The sequence below is a fragment of the Mus musculus genome, chromosome 11 (genome assembly GCF_000001635.26).
Source record: "Mus musculus strain C57BL/6J chromosome 11, GRCm38.p6 C57BL/6J".
Classification (NCBI taxonomy): domain Eukaryota; kingdom Metazoa; phylum Chordata; class Mammalia; order Rodentia; family Muridae; genus Mus; species Mus musculus.
Genome location: NC_000077.6, coordinates 103,123,213 through 103,143,540, shown reverse-complemented (window position 1 = coordinate 103,143,540; position 20,328 = coordinate 103,123,213). Strand labels below are relative to the sequence as shown.

Here is a 20,328-nt window from a genome sequence, read left to right as displayed (position 1 = left end):
GGTGGGGGAAGAACACACTAGAGTCAGAAAAGGTGGTCAGCTCTATCATCTATCTCCGGGTGCTGAAGTACAGACAGCTATGACCCACTCAACATGGGTACTGGGTTCTGGATTTAGTCCGTCAGAAGAGCAGCAAGTCCTCTTAAGCACTGAGCCATCTCTCCAGCCCTGTATAGTTGCTTTCTGGGGACAAGGTTTCACATAGAGATAAACGTCCTTGACCTTCACATCCTCACAAGTACCAGGCACTGTACCAGGTTTTATGTGCTCTTGAGTCTCAGCCCAGGGTTCCATGCACAGGATGTAAGCATCCTACCAACCCAGCTACATCCCCAGCCCTCCCCTTGTGTTTAAGGAAAGATAATGGTACCTAAAGTTCAAAGACCAGGGAAAGGGGAGGGGATAGCAACTGCCCAGGTGGAGCTGAGTCTGAGGATGCTACAGAAACAAGTTCGAGGCTGGGGGGGTAGATTTCCCCGTGACAGGGGAGGATGCTGCATGCTGCAAGTAGATAGCTGAGCTCCATCCCCTGGACCAGGCTCCCAGGGGCTAAGCAGAGCCCCAGCTCCTGGTGGGTGGGGGCAGGGACCTCGCCCTTTTCTGTGTGTCTCATTTCCAGAGCAACATCACAACAACAAGCCTGGCACTGATGGAATGAAATCGAACATGGTAAGGAGCAGAAGATTGGCCTCCGCCCACACCAGAGAAGCCAGGCTGGCACTCACCACCTCCAGGCACTGGGGAGACCAGTGGGCCTCCTCAGAACCCTTGGTAGCTCAGCAGACCCAAGGGGCAAGCGCCCCCTAGTTTGTGGAGGAGGAGGGGCTGAGGGAACACCACGGGTCCTTTGTCAGACCCAGGAAGGAGAGTGGGGGCAGCTACAGGAAGTGGGGGGTGGGAAGCTCCCTCCGGAATCTATCTCCCCCCCCAACCTCCTCCCCTCCTCACTTGCACAGATCTTGCACATGCTCAGTGTGCCCATGAATTGGGTTGGCTGGGGGAGGGCACTGGCTGGCACCCCCACTTAAAGGGCCAGTGCCAACCTTGCTGTTCTCAAGAGGGCTAACAGAACCAGCCACTCTCTTTCCCATACTGACTTACTTCCTTACATCTGCAAAGCTTCCTCTAGACCTACCCTGGTACCTCTGCCCATTTTACCACCTTCGGTACCTGACCCCCACCGCAGGAAGGATCTGCCTATGGGTACTGGAACTGCCACCTGGGGTCAGAGAGTCCCTGAGAAAGGAAGAGGAGAGAGAGAGAGAGAGAGAGAGAGGGAGAGAGAGAGAGAGAGAGGGAGAGAGAGAGAGAGAGAGAGAGAGAGAGAGAGAGAGAGAGAGAGAGAGAGAGAGAGAGAGAGAGAGAGAGAGAGAGATCCAGCCAGGCAGGCCAGCAGGCATTGTGGGAAGCTTCCACAATCATTCTCAGGAAGGAATTGCTTTCCAGGCCTCACAAGGCCCAGCAATCAAGAGGTCAGAGGAAAGTAAGCCACTGAGCTCTGAAGGCCAGTGTGACCCAGCTCTGAGGAAGTGCAAGGAGCCTCTGTTGTACACTGGAACAGAAGAGTCCAGACCTCAGGAACGGACTGCCAAAGAGAGAACAGCAAAAGAGGGGTGGGGGGTGGGCACTCACACCTGGCCTCCATCTCTCCCCAGTACTGAGCTCTCAAGGTGACTTCTCGACACTGCTGACCGTCAGGCTGGGGGACCAGCTAGAGACCCCAGCTGACAGGAGACTTTCTTCACTGACCTTTCCCTTCAGTCAGGCTTCCCAGATCACAACCTTTGCTTTGTCTTCCCCTTGCTCCACCCTGGCCATTGTCACCACAGACACACACACACCCCAACCCCCAGCCTTAGGGAAATTAATTCACCTCTGTGCTGTCCTGGCCAAGAGCCCTTCGGCCACTGTGTGTGTGTGTGTGTGTGTGTGTGTGTGTGTGTGTGTGTGTGTGTGTGAAGGGTGGAGGTAGCTGGCAACTTTCCTTCCTTCCTCACACTTCTCAGCTTCTGGACCGAGAGGGGCCAGCCTCCTTACCTGCCTGCCCTTTGCCCAGCAACCTGCAATCATGTTACACACGGACCACCCACACCCTGCTACACACACCAGCAGCCCTTTGGAATCTTCTCTTCCCTTCCTTGTCACACACACTCACACACACACACACACACACACACACACACACACACACACACACACACACACACACACAGCAGGGCCTTGCCTCTGGGTAAACAACCTAGTCCTAGTCCTCCCTCCGCTCCAGGCTCTGTTCCAGGCTCTGTTCTGAGGAATGCAGCAGCTGGAGACTGCAGCCCCTGCGTCCCAGACTACCGGGCGAGTACACTGCAGGCCCCTGACAAGCTACCCTGGAATCTGGACAGTCACTTCCTCTCTGACCCTTAGCTTTCTCGTCTGCAAAGTGGGGACAGTCGTTCCTGCTGGTGTTCTTGACAACACTCTGGGAATGCAGGAAGAGGAGGCCAAACCTTTGGCCAGGGCTCTGGGGATGGAGCCCTCGGCCTGGGACTTTGCTTTCCCTTGAAAGCAATCTCTCCCTCTAGTCAGTTGTTAGTCTGTTGTAGAAGGTGCTGGGCAGGCCTGGGTGTGGCGGTACAGAAATAAAAGTTGTCCTGGCAATGCGCAGGGTTTGTCAACATTTCCATCCTTCACAGTTCCCAGCACTGGGCCCTTCTCTTGCCTAACGTGGTCGTTCCAAACCTCGGGAAGGGGGAAGCAAACCAAGTCCTCCAGGTCCATGCTCCTCCCTGTGCTGGGGCCAGAGACAGGGGCTCACTGGTGAGCTAAATTTCTGTGACCACTGCAGTTACCCTTGGTACTAGCCAGGGATGACACCGGGATAGGATCTGCCGGAGGGGTAGAGGGGCAGACTGCATCTCCGAGTTCACTCCACGGACTCCCTCCACTGCACAGTGAGTCAGGCCTGTGGCTCACACAGGGAACTGATCACACACCAGGCCAATAGGAGGATGTGGAGGCAGGCAGCAGGAAAGCCCTACAGGGAAGCTCTGCTGAGGGTCCACTCGCTGTCCCTTTTACCTTTCTCTGCCAGCTGTGGATCTTGAGTACTTATTTGTAAATGGCCCCACCACCACCACGCCCATCCCCGGAAGGTAAGGGGATAAACTGTACTACCTAACCTAGGTGAAGGGCTGTCAAGATGAGAGGCTCGGCCCTCTCAACTGTGATGAGAACACCCGGAGACTGGGAATGACGTCTGAACAAACTCCAGGCCTGGCCTTCTCCTCCCAGGGAAGCTTCCAGCTCCTCCAGGAGGGTCTCATTCTGTAGCCCAAGCTGGTTTGGAACTTGTGATCCTCCTGCCTGAAGGCTGGACTTACAGTCCTTACCCCATAACCCCACTACCATTCGGCAACTGGAATATCAGGTTCTAGCTCAACCTGAAGGCTCCTGACTGAGCTCCCACCCCCAGCTCTAACTCCCTCAGTGCAGGGTGATCGCTCAGACGCACGAGTGGTTTGGGAACCAATGGGGACCCATCTAGAAGTTGGCTGTCTCTCCAGGCTTGGAGAAGGGGGAACAGAGACCTCTCTGGGACAGAGGGCACACTTTATGCTTCCAGTGTGTTAGGCAAGTACACTGCCACCACTAACCTTTATTCCCAGGCCACAAGTTCTTTTTATTTTTTGCAGGATTTCGTCTTTACATATTTATGTGTGCATATGCACTACATAGGTATGTACATACATGTGTGTGTGTGTGTGTGTGCGTGTGTGTGTGACAAGAGGTCAAAAGAGGACACGAGATCCTCAGGAGCTGCAGTTACACACAGTTGTGAGTCACCTGCAGATAGATGGAGGAAACCAAACTGCAGTCCTCTAAGAGAACAGTGAGGTCGGTCTCTTCACCCTGACCCATCACCTCTCAGCTCTGGCTGGAGACGTGCTGCTGCAGTTGCCAGAGCTCTTGCTTAGCATCCACGAAGCCCTGTGTTTGAGCCACAGCATGACACAAGCCGGGCAGAGTGAGTGGTGCCCATCTGCAATCCCACATCTGGGGAAGTGAAGGAAGATCAGGCAGGCTAGCCTCAGCTATCTGAAACTCCTCCAGAATACAAAGAAACTTTAGAAAATGAAGAGGGCTGGAGGGGCGACTCGGAAGTTAGGGGCCCCTTCTCTTCCAGAGGACCCAGGTAGAGTTGCCAGCACCCACAGGGCAGCTAACAACTGTCTGCAACTCCAGTCCCAAGGGGATCCAAAGGTCTCTTCTGGCCTCTGCACATGTGGTGCACAGTACTTTTTTAAAAATAAAAAAGGAAGCTTGAACACAAGAAGAGCCCCAGTGAAATCAATTGTAGCCACTCTCACTGGCTCTCACAAGGTTGTTTAATTGCTGTGTAAAAAGTTAGATGACATTAAAGATCCAACCATGAAAATGGCAGGGGAAACTCTGACCTTGTCTTAGCAGTTCTCAGTGGAGACAGGGAGTAGCTTTCATCTGTCACCTGCCTCCCTATGACCCAGCTGGCCTGTGTGGGTCTGAAATGGGGCTTCAACCTTGGGCCAAGGGGTCCCTTCTGAGGCTGGTTTCTCCTGGTCACAGTAGCCGCCCTCTCGGTTCCACATCTCGTTCTCCTGACGCAGCCGCTGGTTTTCAGTTCTGAGCCTCTCCACCTCAGCAGCCAGCTCTTCCACCTGTTGACAGGGTTGCCTGCTGGAGCAACCCTGCAGCTGCCGGAGCCTCCGAGTTTCCTGCTCAGCCTGTGACAGACGCCTCTCTAGATCCAGGTAGTCTCGCACCAGCTCCTGCTTGCTGCGGCCCTGAAGGCTCTCAGTGTGGTACCGCTCATAGGCCTCAGAGAAGTCCCTCTGCTGAAATTCCCCATGGGCTCGGCCTTGCCCATCACTGTCCCCTGCTTCGTTCTCCCCACCGGAGCCAGAGTGGGAGGGCCCGTGAAGCACATCGAGGTTAGGCTCCTCCAGGTCACGATCATTCATGAGGAACTGGGTGGTGTTGTAGGGCGCCAGGGGCTGACCTTTGGCGAACATCTCCTCACGGACCCGAGAGGCCCTCTGGCTCTGCCTCTCATCTCGCTGTTGCTTCTCGGCCCAGCTCAGCTCCAAGTAGGGCCGCCAGTGCCGCTTGCGCTTCGATGGCCGCCTACGGTGCTTCTTTCGGGCCAGCACCGCCTCCACCGAACAGCCCCCTGGGCTCTGGGTTCGAGAACCCCTAATGTTACAACTTGAGCCATCGCCAGCGGGGACAGTCCCTTCATCCTCTGATTGGATCTCCTGTCCTGATGGCAGAAGCTGGGAACCACCGAAGTCATGAGGCTCATGGGCTATCTGGGGGCTCCGAAGACCACCGGAAGTCTAGAGAGAGGAAGGAGGGTGGGTCACAGATCACATGGCCCTGGGAGGGGAGTCCTTCCCAGCCCATGCAGGCATCTCATACCTGTCTCAAGTGGTCTCTATTTAGTCCCTCTCCCTTTTATAACAATTTACTAAATTAACTATCTTTCTTCTAGTGGGGAGGAAGGCACTTCACCTGCCTGGCTCACTGCCACTGGCCCTTTCTTTCTTTTTCTTTTTTCTTTCTTTCTTGATTTTTTTTCTTTTTCTTTTTTTTTTCTTCTTTTCTTTTTCTTTTTCTTTTTTTGAGACAGGGTTTCTCTGTGTAGCCCTGGCTGTCCTGGCACTCACTTTGTAGACCAGGCTGGCCTCAAACTTAGAAATCCACCTGCCTCTGCCTCCCGAGTGCTGGGATTAAAAGCGTGCGCCACCACGCCCGGCCTTCTTTTCTTTTCTTTCTTTCTTTCTTTCTTTCTTTTTTTTTTTTTTTTTTTTTTTTTTTTTTGACATAGCATCTCCATAGACCAGGCTGGCTTTGAACTTACTTGCACAACCAAAGATGACCTTGAACTTCTGATCTGCCTGCCCTCACCTCCTGAACGATGGATTGCTGGGTTTCTGTAGTGCTAGGGATGGAAGCTAGAGTTTCATGCATCCTGAGTAGCCATTAACTGAGCTACTGGTCACGTCAATGTCCAGAATGACACCAGATCTAGAGTAGCCTTCCACAAGCACTAGTCAATCAAATGAAAGACAGGGAGGCCAGATGTGGTAACTTGTAAATTGTGGATACTTGTAAATTCCAGCACTAGGGTGGCAAAGGCAGGAGGGTCAGGACTCCAAGCCAGGATCAAGGACAGCCTGGGTGACCCGAACACCACCACGGGTACCCACATTCAAAAGAGATTCATACTTGGTTTAATGCTCTGCTCTTCTTGAAATTGGGGTCTTCTCAGTGTAGTCCAGGCTAGCCTCAAACTCACCAACCTCCTGCCTTAGCCTCAATAACAGGTACACGAACCTATGACTAGCTCTGAACTTTGTAGGGTCATTGAAGCCAGAGTCTCAAGCATGCTCAGCAGGCGTGATGTCATTCTGCTATACTCCTACCCTTTTAGCTTTTATTGTGAAATAAGAGTCTCACTGCCAGGCAGTGGTGGCGGACGCCTTTAATCCCAGCACTTGGGAGGCAGATTTCTGAGTTTGAGGCCAGCCTGGTCTACAGAGTGAGTTCCAGGATGGCCAGGGATACACAGAGAAACCTTGTCTTGGAAAAAAAAAAAAGTCTCACTAAGTTCTCCAGGCTGAACTTGAACTCACTCTATCCAGGCAAGTCCACCTGCCTCGGCCTCCAGAGTTGCTAGGATTTAGGCCGGGGGTGGGGGGTGGGGGATGGGGGTGGGGGTTGAACTTAATAACTTTTGAACAGGGACTCCCCGCCCCCTCCCTGAGAATTAGATAACCAATCCAGCTTCCAGCTCTTTGCACGGTGGATCCTTTCCTATTGCCCACGCTTCAGCTGTAATGTTGCCTCTTCAGTGCCGCTCTCCCTGAAGATCCTATGACAGTGGCTCTCCCAGCTACCCTATCCTGTCACACAGGCAACCTCACAGATAGCACCCTGCGTGTTACTACTTATCAAATATCTTCATCCCCTAAGAACGCAACATTTTACCCCGATGTTCGGTGAACACACGGTTGTCTCTCTATTTATGGACTGTATGAGGTAGCAAGAGGTCCTAACCAAGGGGAGGTCGGTCGCAGACAGATTTCAGAGCTTTAAAGAGGGGGAGAGAATCCATCAATCCCAGGGCTTGGTGACAGGAGGCAAGCAGATGAGTCTAAGGCCAGCCTGTTCCAGGCCAGCCAGGGCTACACAAGGAGACCTTGGAAGAGGAAGAGGAGAGGGTGGGAAGGAGGGAGGGAGTGCACACAAGGGGCATCTGCTTATCTGTGTGGTGAGGGGCAGGAGTCCTGGGTGTGAGGATAGGGAACGAATTGCTCTAAGTTTGTGGTTAGAGAGATTTCTAATAATAACCACTCTCACAGTAGCATCTAAGCAGGGTCACTTTTTTACAGTTTTACTTATTATGTAAGTGTGTATGTGTGTATACAGACGCATCCTAAGGACATGGCTTGTGTGTGTGTGTGTATGTGTAGGTCACAGATCACTTGTGGGAGTTGGTTTTTCCTTCCTATTCTATAGATCCTGGAGGTTGAACTCAGGTTGTTGGTCTTGGTACGAGAACTAACTTTACCTGCTGAGCCATCTTGCTGGCCTCTGAGCAGGGGACCTGGGGGGGGGGGTCTGCTTTTGGAGACAAGCTGTTTGTTTTGGGGTCTCACTTGGTAGCCCAGGATAGTCTGGAACCCGTTCTGCAGCCAAGCCTGGTCTCAGCAATGCTGCCACGGTCTCCTGAGTTCTGGGATTACACACATGAAGCATCATGCCGACTGCCTCATTAGGTGTTTCAGAGATCCTAAGGGGATTCCAGGGGTGTGCATGTGTGTGTGTGTGTGTGTGTGTGTGCGTACTTGCGCGCTGTGAGATATTTGCAGTGTCCCTTCACCTGTAGCAGGAAGATCATCAATCAGATCATAAGGAATTGGCCTTGTCTTACTGGTGGTTTAAACAAACTAAGATGGCTCTGCTGCCCACCTACAGACACAACGTACAGGGATCTAAGGATAGCTTATTGTATGTTTCCGGTCATTTTCCTGTTCCCAGTCTTAGTTCCCTAGTGACTCCGGCCTAAAACCAAGCCAGCTCTGTCCCTCTGCTTATTCATTGTCTCCATTTTGAAGCTCTGACCCTCCACCACTATCACTATAAAAGATAAGTTCTGCTCTGTAACCTGCACGAGACATTCACCCTCTCTTGTAGCCTTACTTGACAAACGCCATAAGAAACCCAGACTAGGCTTAAATGGGTTAAAAGCCTCTCTGAGTTAAACACTGTCACACACACACACACACACACACACACACACAATGCCAGCACTCAGGAAGCAAAGGCAAGTATGTCTCTGAGTTACAGGCCAGCCTGGTCTACAAATCGAGTTTCACGGCAGCCAGGGCTGTTACACAGAGAAACGCTGTCAAAAAAACAAAAACAAAAACAAAACCCAGCAAACAACAATAACAGCAAAGGCCTGGGGTGTAGCTCCATGATAAAGCACTTTTCTAGCATTGGCAAGGCCCTGGGTTCAATTCCTAGCATTGTGAAATCAACAACAACAACAACAACAACAACAATAACAACAGAAACCAACTCTCTGATGTTTGGCTCTCTGCTATTTTGGAAGTGTGGTGATGGATAAGGGCCACCGAGAGCCAGCATGGGCTGGGACTCTGTGGGTTCCTGCTGTCAGCCCACATACTAAGTTGCCATTTACTGAGGACTTAGGCGCTTTCTCCCTCTCCTCTGAGGTTTTCCTGCCCTGCCTGTCAACCTGTACACCGAAATCTCTTGTCTTGACTCATTCTTGGTTCTCAGCCCGGAAAAAATAAATTTTTTTTTAAGTGCAAAATCTCTAACCAAGTTATTTGTCCTTGAGGTCACTTGTCATTGAGAGACAAGGTACTGTTATCAGAAGACCCTAAATGTAAGGTGGAATTTTGTTCCTCACAGGCTGCCTGATTCTGGAAAAGGTAGTGCAGCTCTCCAACCTCAGCTTCTGTCCACTGGAAATAACATCTACCTTGAAGGGCTTTTAGGAATTCATGAGCCATCATTGAATCACATTCTGGCCTACTTCCCAGAGCACAGTACAGACTCATTTAAAACACTGGCTTTCTAGCTGGGTGTGGTGGTGCAGGCTGTAATTTTAGCCCTTGGAAGGCTGAAGAAGAACGTTGTTGCAAGTTCGAGGCCAGCTGGGGATACACAGAAAGACACCCCCCCCCACCTCCCCCCTCAAGGTCTCAAACAAACGAAAATAAAATAAAATACTGGTTTTCTAAATCTACCAACCAACCAACAAGACAAAACAACAAAAGCCCTAGGATTTCAGCTATCTGACCCCACGTTTAGGGCTTTCAGGTGGCTGGGAGGGTGGGTACTTACCTTGGCCTCCTCCAGAGCAGCTGGTGACGCTGTGTTGCAGTTGGTATGGTTCACAGTGGCCATCTTCTCCTACTCTTGCAGCAGATGATGTCTTTAACTACTGTCACCTGCTTTGAACAACAACAGAAACCTAAGTCCTTAGGCAGAAGCTGGTTGGTCAGGAATTGTTTTGTCACAGCAGCAGCAGCCATTTTGTGGCCCCAGACCTGCATGGCCTTCACTTTCAAGTGAAGACTCGGAAGGCTGTTTCCATACTCTAGTCTTCACATTGCTAGCCAGCAAGGGACCAAGTGGGAGAGCAGAGGCCCTGGGCCTCTGCTCTCCTAATAAGTAAAGACAGGCTGGCAGTTAGGAGGGTAGGCCTGAGCTCTGTCACCCAGAAAGGACACTGCTTGGGGGATGCTGTGGAGAGGGTGGGTCTGTAGCTCCTGGAAGCCCCTATCTTGACCACCTTCAATCTCTCTAGGTTGGGACCTGGTCAGAGCCTATGGTTGAAGTCTTTTTGTCTACAGGGCCTGGACGGCTTCTCTCCTGTCTCAAGGAACGGGGAGCTAAAGGGAAGAAGTCTTCAAACTACATGCAGCTGACAGAAAGAAGAAGAAAAAAAATTCAATGGGAGTAAAAATGGAGTTCTTGGAGGAGGGAAAAGTCCTGGCAGGGAGATTTAACGAAGGTGGGACTGACCTATTTGCTGTCAAGGGCTTAGTGTACACCACTACCTCTGTGTGTCTTTCTGTGCGACCGCCTGTCCATGAGAGTCTCAACGCCTCTGCCCTATCTCTTGCTGCAGTAGCAGCAGCTCTGGCCAAGCCGCTAAAGCCCTAAGATGGGGGGGGGGGGAGGTGGAGGGGCGAAGAGGACAGCCTGGCAGCGCAATGGCTGCTGGGGGTTGTAGTTCTTCCACCCTAGGAAAGCTGCCCAGGATACTTTCAAGCTCCCATTACGTCAACAACCATGCCCAGGAACGCCAAAAAAAAAAAAAAAAAAAAAAAAAAAAAAAAAAAAAAAAAAAAAAACCTATTTGCCTTTGCGTGAACGTCCCGCGCTCACCGATCTCTTCTTTGATTGGGTCGCTTGTCTGCCAGTCTCCCGACTTTTGTCAACAACTAGCTGTGCGGAAGCACAACTGGACCCGCCCTGTCAGAGCTCAATTAAAGAGTTCATTGATGGCGTTAGGCTTTACCAGGGAGAAATAGAGATCCGGTCGCGGGGGCGGGGCTTGCGCGCGGAGGGATTCCCTAGCCTTGAGGAAGGCGACGAGCAGCTCGGGGGCCGCCGCCGCCGCCGCCATTTTGGGCTGGGAGGAGGCAGCGGAGGGACTCGCTGCGCAGTGAGAGCACCCCATGGGGGGTGGTCCGGGCGCGGGGAGAGGCCGGGCCGAGTGGGCTGCCTGAAGTGGCGGCGCCGGGAGACGGCGGGGAGTTGGGTCGGGGGCTGGGAAGGGTGAAGGTTGGCGTCTCCCCGGCCGAGCCCAGTCCTCAAACCGTCCCGGCAGCCTCTCCGCCTCGCCTTTGAGAGCGGCCTTTTGGGGTAATTACCGCGTATTTCCCGGGATCCCAGCAGAGGAGAGGCCAGTAAGACGGCTTCCCCTCTGCTGTGCTTCCACCGGGACGTGATCCTGAGGCCGAGGTCTGCCCAAGGCCTCTCGTCACCCCCATTCATCCCGGGTATGGCGGCCAGGCCCGGCGTAGCCGGACCCCCATCTGAAGGACGAGGTGGGCGCGACGCCAGTTGGAGACCCTGGCTCGCAGGGACGGGCCGAGGTTGCAACTCTGGCCGCATGCCCTGAGCAGTGCTAGTGAGCTGGAGGCTCCGAGGTTGCCCGGCCGGATTGCACCCGCCTCCCCACCCCCATACACCGTGTCCATCCCACTTCTCAGGGCTGCGAAAAGCAACAACCCTCTAACTTCTATAACAGCCACCAACTCCCCCTGGGACCAACTAGATCTGGGCACGTGGAAAGCTCGAGCTTAGCGCTTGGAAATTTCTGAGCTCTCTTGCCCTCAAGATTTCTCCCATCGAGCCCCGACTCTCCCAATGGCCTGACCTCGAACGTCAGCATCCGCTTTTGGAAACTCCTGAAGTGTGTCGCCCCACTTCAAAATTTCACGCCAAAGGGATGGGGTTATGCCCTTTGAAGGGTTGGGGGAAAGAAAATAATTTCAGTCACTACAGTCCAGTAATAGAAACGGAGTGGCCCATTTCGGGTACTTCAAAAACATCTGCTTGCATTTTGAAATCTGAGCCGTAACTTAGGGGCGAAGAGGCTGTGCTACAAGGGCAAAGGGAGTTAATTCCGATGTGATTTTTTTTTTTTTTTTTTTTGTAAGCCTACACCATGTCCCATTTAAAGTCTTGTTCCACAAACTAAAAAGAGTATTTTCTGTGCCACTGTCTCATTGTTACTGAAGCCATCTCTTCTGTAGATGCAGAAAGTACTTAAGTAGAAATGGCAGTTTTGATCTACTTTATGTGTTATATAGGATATAGGGGAGACCTCGAATAAACTTACAACCTAACATTATAGCACTGCCAGCATTTAAAAGGCTCTCTTACTGAACTTGTTTCTTAAAGATTTCCAGACTACACCTTCAAATGATAGCTTTGTAGTTGAGCTGTCAGTTAAAATTGTGCCCAGGTAAGGCTCTGAAGTAGGTGGTTAACTAGCCATTGATACCTGTGAGTACCTTGTAATGAATTTTACTGCTAGTTATAGATGGTCTTAACTCCTAGGCCCTTGCTTTAACAGTAGGACCCGGGAAAGTTTCTTCAGGGTTGAAGGACTGCCCCTTGTATTAATAAAAAAAACAAAGTCTTTCCAGCTGGATGTGGTGGATCTCTTAAATTTGAGGCCAGCCAGCTCTCCATAGAGAGTTTCAGGCCAGCCAGGGCTACTAGTGAAACTTGAATAGTCCTAAATGGGGTGAGAGCTTCCTAGCTATAACTAATTTTTCCCTCCATACCTCATGGTTTGAAGAAAAATTTTAAAGTCTACTGTGCAAACAAAACAACAAACAGAAATACCTGCTCACTATTGACTGGTTTGGGTTTTTTTTGAGACTTCTTACTCTACCCTAGGCAGAGTAATCCTTCTGCCTCAACCACGTGTTAGATTTACAGGTATGAGCTAGTATATCAACTTGTTTTTTTCCTTTGAGACAGGGTTCGGATAGCCCAGACTGACCTTAAACTCGTTCTGTAGTTTAAGCTGGCATTGAACTTCCTTCCTCCGCCTCCTAAGTCCTTGGATTGTAGGCAGGTACCACCAAACCCAATATTATTTATTTACTTCCTTTGTGTTTACATATGCATACATGTGGAGGTCAGAATTTGTAAGTCTGTTCTCTTACCACCTGGGTGTCCGGGGATAAACGTCCTGTTGTCAGGCTTGGTAGCAAGTGCCTTTACACAATGAGCCATCTGGCTGTTCTCCTAATGGGGTTATTGTTGTTATGTTTGCTCTCACCCATGACCTGGAACTATCTGCTTGAGCCCCTCAAGTGTTCTCAGGTGTATACCATTGCATTCAGTCATGACTAAGATTAATTTAGACAGGGTCTACTGTAGTTCTTGCTAGCCTTGAAAACTCTCTGTAGCCAAGACCTTTGAACTCCTGCCTATGCTTGCTGAATGCTGAGATTACAGGAGTGTGCCATCGTACACAATTTGTGTGGTATTAGAGATTGAATCCAGGGCTTTGTGCACTCTAGGCAGTATCCTGTCAACTGAGCTACATCCCTAGCCCCTATTAAAGTTCTTAATCCAAACTGTGCCTTTTTTTTCTTTGTTTTGTTTTTGTTTTTGAGGCATGGCTTTGCTCTGTAGTCTGGGATGGCCTCGGACTTGCTTTGTAGAGTTCATTGGCCTTAAATTTTATGGGAGCCCACCTGCCTTAGCCTAGGGCTCCCATCAGCAGCCAACACTAACTGAAGCCACAGTGCAGTGCTCATCCTGTAGTTCCATTTTTGTCATGTTCACTGCCCTGATCAAGAAAAGATGAGGCGCCTGGTATGGAGCCTCATGCTAATCCCAGCACTTGGGAGGCAGAGGCAAAGGTACCCACAAAATTGGAGGCTAACCTTGGCTGCAGGTTAAGATCCTGTCTCAGAAAGAAAGAAAGAAAGGGATGTGGCTGGGTGGAACAGCACTTGCAATAGCCTGCTCAGGAGTGGAGACTGGGAGTTGGGAATGAGTTAGGAAAGTGTGACTCTTAACTTGGTAGGAGCCAGATAGGCACAGGAGCTGAAAGGGGACCTGGGGGTTCCGGCAGACATTTGTTATTCATTTATAAATGAAGGTTTGACAGTGTTTAAGTGTTTCCATTCCTTGATTTTTAAGTAGTTGAGAGGTGCTCAGTATAATCCTTATACTTAGGAGGCTGAGGCAGGTGGATTGACATACTGAATACCAGTCTGAGTTACAGTGAGACCCTATCTCAACAAACAATGGGAGGGAGAGACAACTCAGCCAGTGAGTGTTTAAGCATGAAGACCTAAGTTGTCTCTAGAACTCAAGTTAAAAGAAGCTGGGGCCTAGAGCAATGTTGAGCAGGTAAGAGTACTTACTGCTCTTGCAGTGATCCATGTTCGATTCCCAGCACCCACAAAGGTAGAACGTGACTGATGCCAGTTCCCGGGCCCTTTTCTGAATCCCATGGGTATCAGGCATGCATGTGGTGCACATAACATTTATGCAGGTAGACTCATACATACTCAAAAGGTGGTGGGGCATTTCTTCTTGGGAGGCAGAGGCAGGCGGATCTTTTGCATTTGAGACTAACCTGGCCTATAAAGGAAGCTCCAAGACAGCCAGGGCTACACAGAGAAGCCCCTGTTGGGGGGAAGGGGTGTTAGGGAGGCAGAGACAGGCAGATTCCTGGGGTTTGCTGAGTGTACTTGGCTAGTGACAGTTTACCAGTAAGAGGGTTTGTCTCCAGTAAATAAGTGTATGTCTGTGGGAAATGGCACAGATGGATGGCACCAAGGATTACCCTCTGGCCTCCCTCCATATACAGGAGTGTGCACATCCCCATGCATATGGACCTGCATATTCATACACAAAATGAATACAAAAAAGCATTAGCTATGGCAAGGTGAGGAGGTAGTGGCTCAGGAAAACCCTAACTGCCTCAGTTTCTAACTCTGAATGGAGAAACACTGCTTCCCTCACGGTACCTCAAGTGCTCACTCTTCTGTACCTGTATAGACAGCCCTTTCTACTTTAGAAGTAGAGTCTTCAGAAGCTACGAGGCTCTGTCTTTTACCTCTCCACCAATAAACTTACTAGAGCATATATAAGACCTGCCTTACTTTAGGTTTGGCTGGGGTGTACACAAAAGAAAAGCCATCTAAGGAAACTGAGTAGGATCAGTGTCTCATGGCACCAAAGCAGTTGTGATTCTTAAGTCCTTGGTATTTTATATTTTTCTGACAGCCAACTTGTGAAGACCAGTCACTCTATAAGTTGGATACATGGGCAGAGGTAGAAATGCTTCTCCAAATTTCCAAATTATTCCTTGGTGCCATGAAAGTGCTTGCTTCTGAGACATACATGCATCTCTGTGTAAGCTCCCAACTCCCGAGATTTATCCTTTTTTTTTTTTTTTCTTTTTTTCTTTTTCCTTCTGGAGACCAGGCTCGCTGTATACCCTGGCTGTCCCAGAATTCACTGTGTAGACCAAACTGGCTGTGAAATCAATAAGTAGCCAAAGCTAGGGTTAGATGTGATCCATCATATGCTTTTTTCTCTGATCAGATTGTTTGAATGCTATTAGGCTTAGTGACCATTTTCTAGAACTAAAAGGAAGATGTTCCTTCCAGTCCCAAATTTGATAATCTGCTTTTGCCTGAAAGTTGCATTGGCATTATCTGGGTATGCAGAATTCCATGTTTAAAGCAGCCCCCAGGACTGGAGAGATGGCTCAGTGGTAAAGAGGGCAAAGTGTTATTTTAGGGGGCCTGAGTTCAAGTCCCAGCACCCACACTGGGGGGCTCACAGCTGCTATCTCTCCACCTCTAGGGAATCCAACATGGCCTCTAAGAGTGCTTGTACATGCTCACACACCCTGAGGCACAGACATACCCAGACACATGATTAAAAAATAAAATCTTAAGGTAGGCTTGTTTGGTTGGTTTGGTTTTGGGTTGTTGTTAGTTTTGTTCAAGACAGGGTCTCACTATGTATGTAGACCAGGCTGGCCTCAAACTCATAGATGTCCACCTGACTGCCTGGACTAAAAGCGCTCTCCATCATACATGATGTTTGAATACCTGCTGCAGTTTTTAAGAAAAGGCCTCACTATTTAGCTCTGACTGGCATGGAACTCACAGATACTTGCCTGCCTCTCCCAAGTGGCTGGGATTCAGGAATATAGCTTTTGTTCACTGAAGACCAGTAATAGTCTCTATGTGATTGAAGAGATGACTTAGTGGTTAAGAACACTTTCTGCTCTTGGAGAGAACCCAGGTTCAGTAAACTTAAGAACCACACAGTAGCTCATAACTGTGTTACTCCAGTTCCAGATGATCCAACGCACTCTTGACCTCCTCAGGTAACAGGCATGTACATGGTGCACACACATACATGTAGGTAATTACTCATAAATTAAACTTTAAAAAAAGAAAGAAAATGGGCTTGGTGAAACATGCATTTAATATCAGCTCGAAGGCTAGCATATCTCTGGGAATTCAAGGCCAGCCTGGTCTACATATTGAGTTCCAAGCCCAGAGCTACATAGTGAGACCTCATCTCAAAACAAAAGGGATAGGGGCTAGATGTGGTGTCACACAGCGGTAATTCGGTAATTCTAACACTGGGGAAACTTTTTTTTTTCTTGGTTTTTTTGAAACAGGGTTTCTCTGTATAGTCCTGGCTCTCCTGGATCTCACTCTGTAGACCATGCTGGCCTGGAACTCAGAAATTTGCCTGCCTCTGCCTTGCAAGTGCTGGGATTAAAGGCATATGCCACCACTGCCCGGCAACACTAGGGAAACTTAAGGCAAGAGGTTCAGGAATTCAGGGCCAGCTGTAGGTGCATGGTTAGTTTGAGGCCAGCTTGGGTTACATGATAGCCTGTCAAAGCTAGAGAGAAAATAATGGCTTCAGATGAGACTTTAAAGTCTGAATTTTTACTTGTATATGTGTGGTGTGTGCATATGTGTGCAGGTTGCATATGCATGCAGAGGCCATAGAGGTCAGGTGTCTTTCTCTTTTGCTTTCCACCTTGTCTTTTGAGACAGGGTCTTACTGAAGCCAGAGCTGACATTTGATTAGCTAGCAAGCTCTGAGGAGCAAAACTCTGGTTCTCATGTTTGGTGATCAACCACTTTACCTACTAAATGATCTCCCTAATCCGAAATTTTTATTATTCTTGAAAAAAAAAAGGTGGGTGTGGCACCTCATATTTGTAATCCCAACACTTAGAGGGCCGAAGCAGAAAGATTGCTGAGAGTTCACTGCCAGCCAGGACCACACAGCAAATTCTAGGTCAGCGTATATCACAGTGAGACTCTACTTGCTTCTGTTTTCTGGTTGTTGTTGTTTTTTGAAACATAGACTCTCTGTGTAACCCTGGCTGACCTGGAACTTCCTTTGTAGACCAGGTTGGCTTCAACCTCACAGAAAACCTTCCTCTGCCTCCTGGGTGCTGGGAATAATGATGAGCACCACCTTGGTCAGCACAGTGAGGACTCATTAAAAAGGAGAAAAGAAAAGAAATAAAAAAACATTGGCACTGCTTTTGGGAACTGGAAAAATCATATTAGGTTTTTAAAAATTTACTACCAGCTTCCTGTAGCAGCTCAGCCTTTGAGGTTTGTTGGTGTGTAAAGGTTTGTCATAGAACTAGAGTTGCTGTCCCATGTCATTAGATAATTTTTCATAATTGAATTTCTTCTTTATAAGCAAAACTCAAGAAAAGGGTTATTTTACTTTAACAAAAATAAAACTGTCTTTCTGAGGCAGAATCTAGTGTAGACCAGACTGGACTCAAACTCAGTAGGTAATTGGGGATGGCTTTGAACTCCTGATCTTGCCTCCACTTAAAATTCCAAGCACAGGAATGAAAGGTTTAGCACTATGACCCATTTGGAAGTTGCTGGGAGATGCTAGGGATTGAGCCTAAGGACTCCTGCGGATTCCACATAATGAACTAAATCTGGAACTATTGGGAAGATTTGCAAAAGTTAAATTACTGATCTGTCTAAAACTCAGCCTTTGTATCTTCAATAAGAACCCAAATGGTGCTGGGTCTAGTAGTGCACACCTTTAGTCCCTGCTCTCAGGAAGCAGAGGCAGATACAGATCTCTTGAGTTTTAAGGCCAGCCTGGTGTATCTAGAAAGTTCCAGGACAGCCGGGGCTACATAGTGAAATCCTGTCACAAAACAATAAACAAAACAAATCAAGAATCCAAGTGGTAGTCATTCAATATTCTAAGACATTCTGATCAATGACTCAACTTTTGTTTTCCAGATCATTTGTCTTCTTCTACCTGCAAAGTATAGCTGTCTTTTACCCTTTGGTCAGCAGCTCCAATATTATTTCAGAGTCTAAATTTAATATTTTCCTTAAATACTTTACTGAGCCAGACATGGTGGGTCACACCTCTAATCCTAGCACTTGAGAGGAGGCAGGAGGACAGGCATTGAAGGCCAGCTTTAGCTCCACAGTTCTGAGCCATGGGAGACCTTTGTCTTAAAACAAATTTAAAAGTTGCTTTTCTGAGCCAAGCTTAATACATGCCATGCTGCTGGGAAGGGAAGGGAAAAGATTTTTGGAGTCTAGAAATTGAGATCAGCCTGGGCACAATAAAGTACATTAATACATGGGGGTGTGTGTGTGGTGCACTTTGGAGACAAACACATGTGAATCGCTGTAAGTTCAAGCATAATTCTGTCTACATAGTGAGTTGTCCAGGCCAGGAAGGGCTACATAGCAAGACCCTGTTTCAAAACCAAAACAAAAATAAAAAAAAACAACAACAAGAACCAAATCACTAGGGTTACATTTGAAAATACACACCTCTTTCAGATAGCCTGAACCATCAGAAATCTAAGGCAGGGTAGTTGCAAATCTGGGCAATAAAGCAAGACTATCTCAGAAATAAATGCGCTCGTGTGTGTGTGTGTGTGTGTGTGTGTGTGTGTGTGTGTGTGTGTGTGTGTATGTATGTATATGTGTATATATGTGTATGCATATGTGTGTATATATTTTTTTTTCGAGGTTTTCGAGACACGGTTTGTCTGTGTAGCCCTGGCTGTCCTGGAACTCACTCTGTAGACCAGGCTGGCCTCAAACTCAGAAATTCACCTGCCTCTGCCTCCCAAGTGCTGGGATTAAAGGCATACGCCACTACACCTGCCTTCTATTTACATTTTATGTGAGAGTAAAGTGGAATTTTTATTTCAATCATCTGTGAAAATGTAGAGTTAACTCCCTTCAAGAAGACAAAGGCCAAGTATGTTGGCTCAGGCCTATAATCTCAGCATTTAGGAGGCTGGGGCAGAACTGTACTAGGTTTGAGGTTAGCCAGGGTTTCATAGTAGCACCTGACTAACCTAGGCTAAACTGAGGCCCCATCTCACAATAGTGGAGAAAGCTTACAAAGGCAAGTGCATTTCAGTACAAATACTTGACTAGTTATAGCCAACTTTGACCACATTGGGAATATTTGTTATCAAACATTAGGCATGTGAGTAGCTTAGGTTACTGTGTGTTTACAGTTACCTAATGTTCTGTCTTGGGCTTTGTTTTGGTTTTTGTTGGTTTGGTTTGGTTTTCAACACAGGGTTTCTCTGTGTACCCTTGGGTATCCTAAAACTCTCTCTGTAGCCCAGGCTGGCCAGAAACTTAAGAGATTTGCCTGCCACTGCTTCCCCAGTGGTGGGATTAAATATGTGTGCCACCACCGTCTGACCAGGCTTTGGTTCTTCAGAAACACCAAAAAAGGGTATTGGATCCCATTACAGATGGTTGTGAGCCACCAAGTGGTTGCTGGGATTTGAACTCAGGACCTCTGGAAGAGCAGTCAGTGCTCTTAAACCCTGAGCCATCTCTCCAGTCCCCAATAGAATTTTTTAAAAAGATATTTTTATTAGTTTCATACATGCATTTGGTGTTATAATTTGATCAGTATCCCCTTAATCCCTTCCATGTATTTTCTAGCTCACTGACTACACGTTGTACTTCCTATATATTCAGAGGTGTGAGGCTATCCACTGGAACATGGTGGACCTGCTAGGGCTACATCCTTCAACAAACAACAAGGCTTCCTCCTCCAGAAGCCATCAGTTGTCAGCCACTCAGCTATGGGGTAGAGGTTGTGTCCTGCTTCTTTTTGTGCTAGAATGTTGACCCTTGCTTTTCTGAAGGTAGACTATTGGGTTGTGGGGCTTTTTTGTTTTGATTTAGATTCTATGGATTCCTTTTGTTTCTCTGCCTCCTGTGTCCCCAGTCGTGAAGATCTTTGTGTGTGCTAGGCAAGTACCCTATCGCTGAGCCACATCCCCTGCACAGCTTCTCTAATTTGAAGTCATTGGGGTGAAGCATACATTGTTTTTTGCTTGGATGATGCCCACTATTGACCCCAGCCTTGTGTTTGCTTAGCCATGTGCTCTGTCTGCTATGCCACTGACCTACATCACAAACCCAAGGTTTCAGGAGATAACCTCACACCATGTTTCAGGCTAGCCTCAAACTCAGAAAACTCTTCTACTGCCCAAGTTCCGAGACTGTAGGGGTGCAAGTTATACCTGGCTTTAAAGTACTACACACCAGCTATTTACATTTTATGTGAGAGTAAAGTGGAATTTTTATTTCAGTCACCTGTGAAAATGTACAAAGTTACTCCCTTCAAGAAGACAAGGGCCAAGTTTCATATTTTCCCCATGCAGAGGATCTTTATTCTGAGTGATGTGAAAAGTAAAATCCT

At 48.5% G+C, this 20,328-nt stretch overlaps 1 protein-coding gene across 8 annotated transcripts; it reads right to left on the bottom strand.

Annotated features, from left to right (window-relative positions):
* Positions 1-3,632: 3,632 nt before the first annotated feature.
* Positions 3,633-20,281, bottom strand: Hexim2 (hexamethylene bis-acetamide inducible 2). Of its 8 annotated transcripts, none has more exons than NM_001130516.1 (3): positions 10,119-10,202; positions 9,400-9,509; positions 3,633-5,354 (listed from the first exon to the last, which is right to left on the bottom strand). In NM_001130516.1, the coding sequence occupies exons 2-3, from the start codon at positions 9,460-9,462 to the stop codon at positions 4,476-4,478; spliced, it is 942 nt and encodes a 313-aa protein (NP_001123988.1). In that variant the 5' UTR covers positions 9,463-9,509; positions 10,119-10,202; the 3' UTR covers positions 3,633-4,475. The 8 variants fall into 8 exon arrangements, with proteins under 8 accessions (NP_001123988.1, NP_001123987.1, NP_081934.1 ...); NM_001130515.1 differs by having other exon boundaries at positions 9,400-9,506; positions 10,119-10,188; NM_027658.2 differs by having other exon boundaries at positions 9,400-9,506; positions 10,084-10,182.
* Positions 20,282-20,328: the final 47 nt, after the last annotated feature.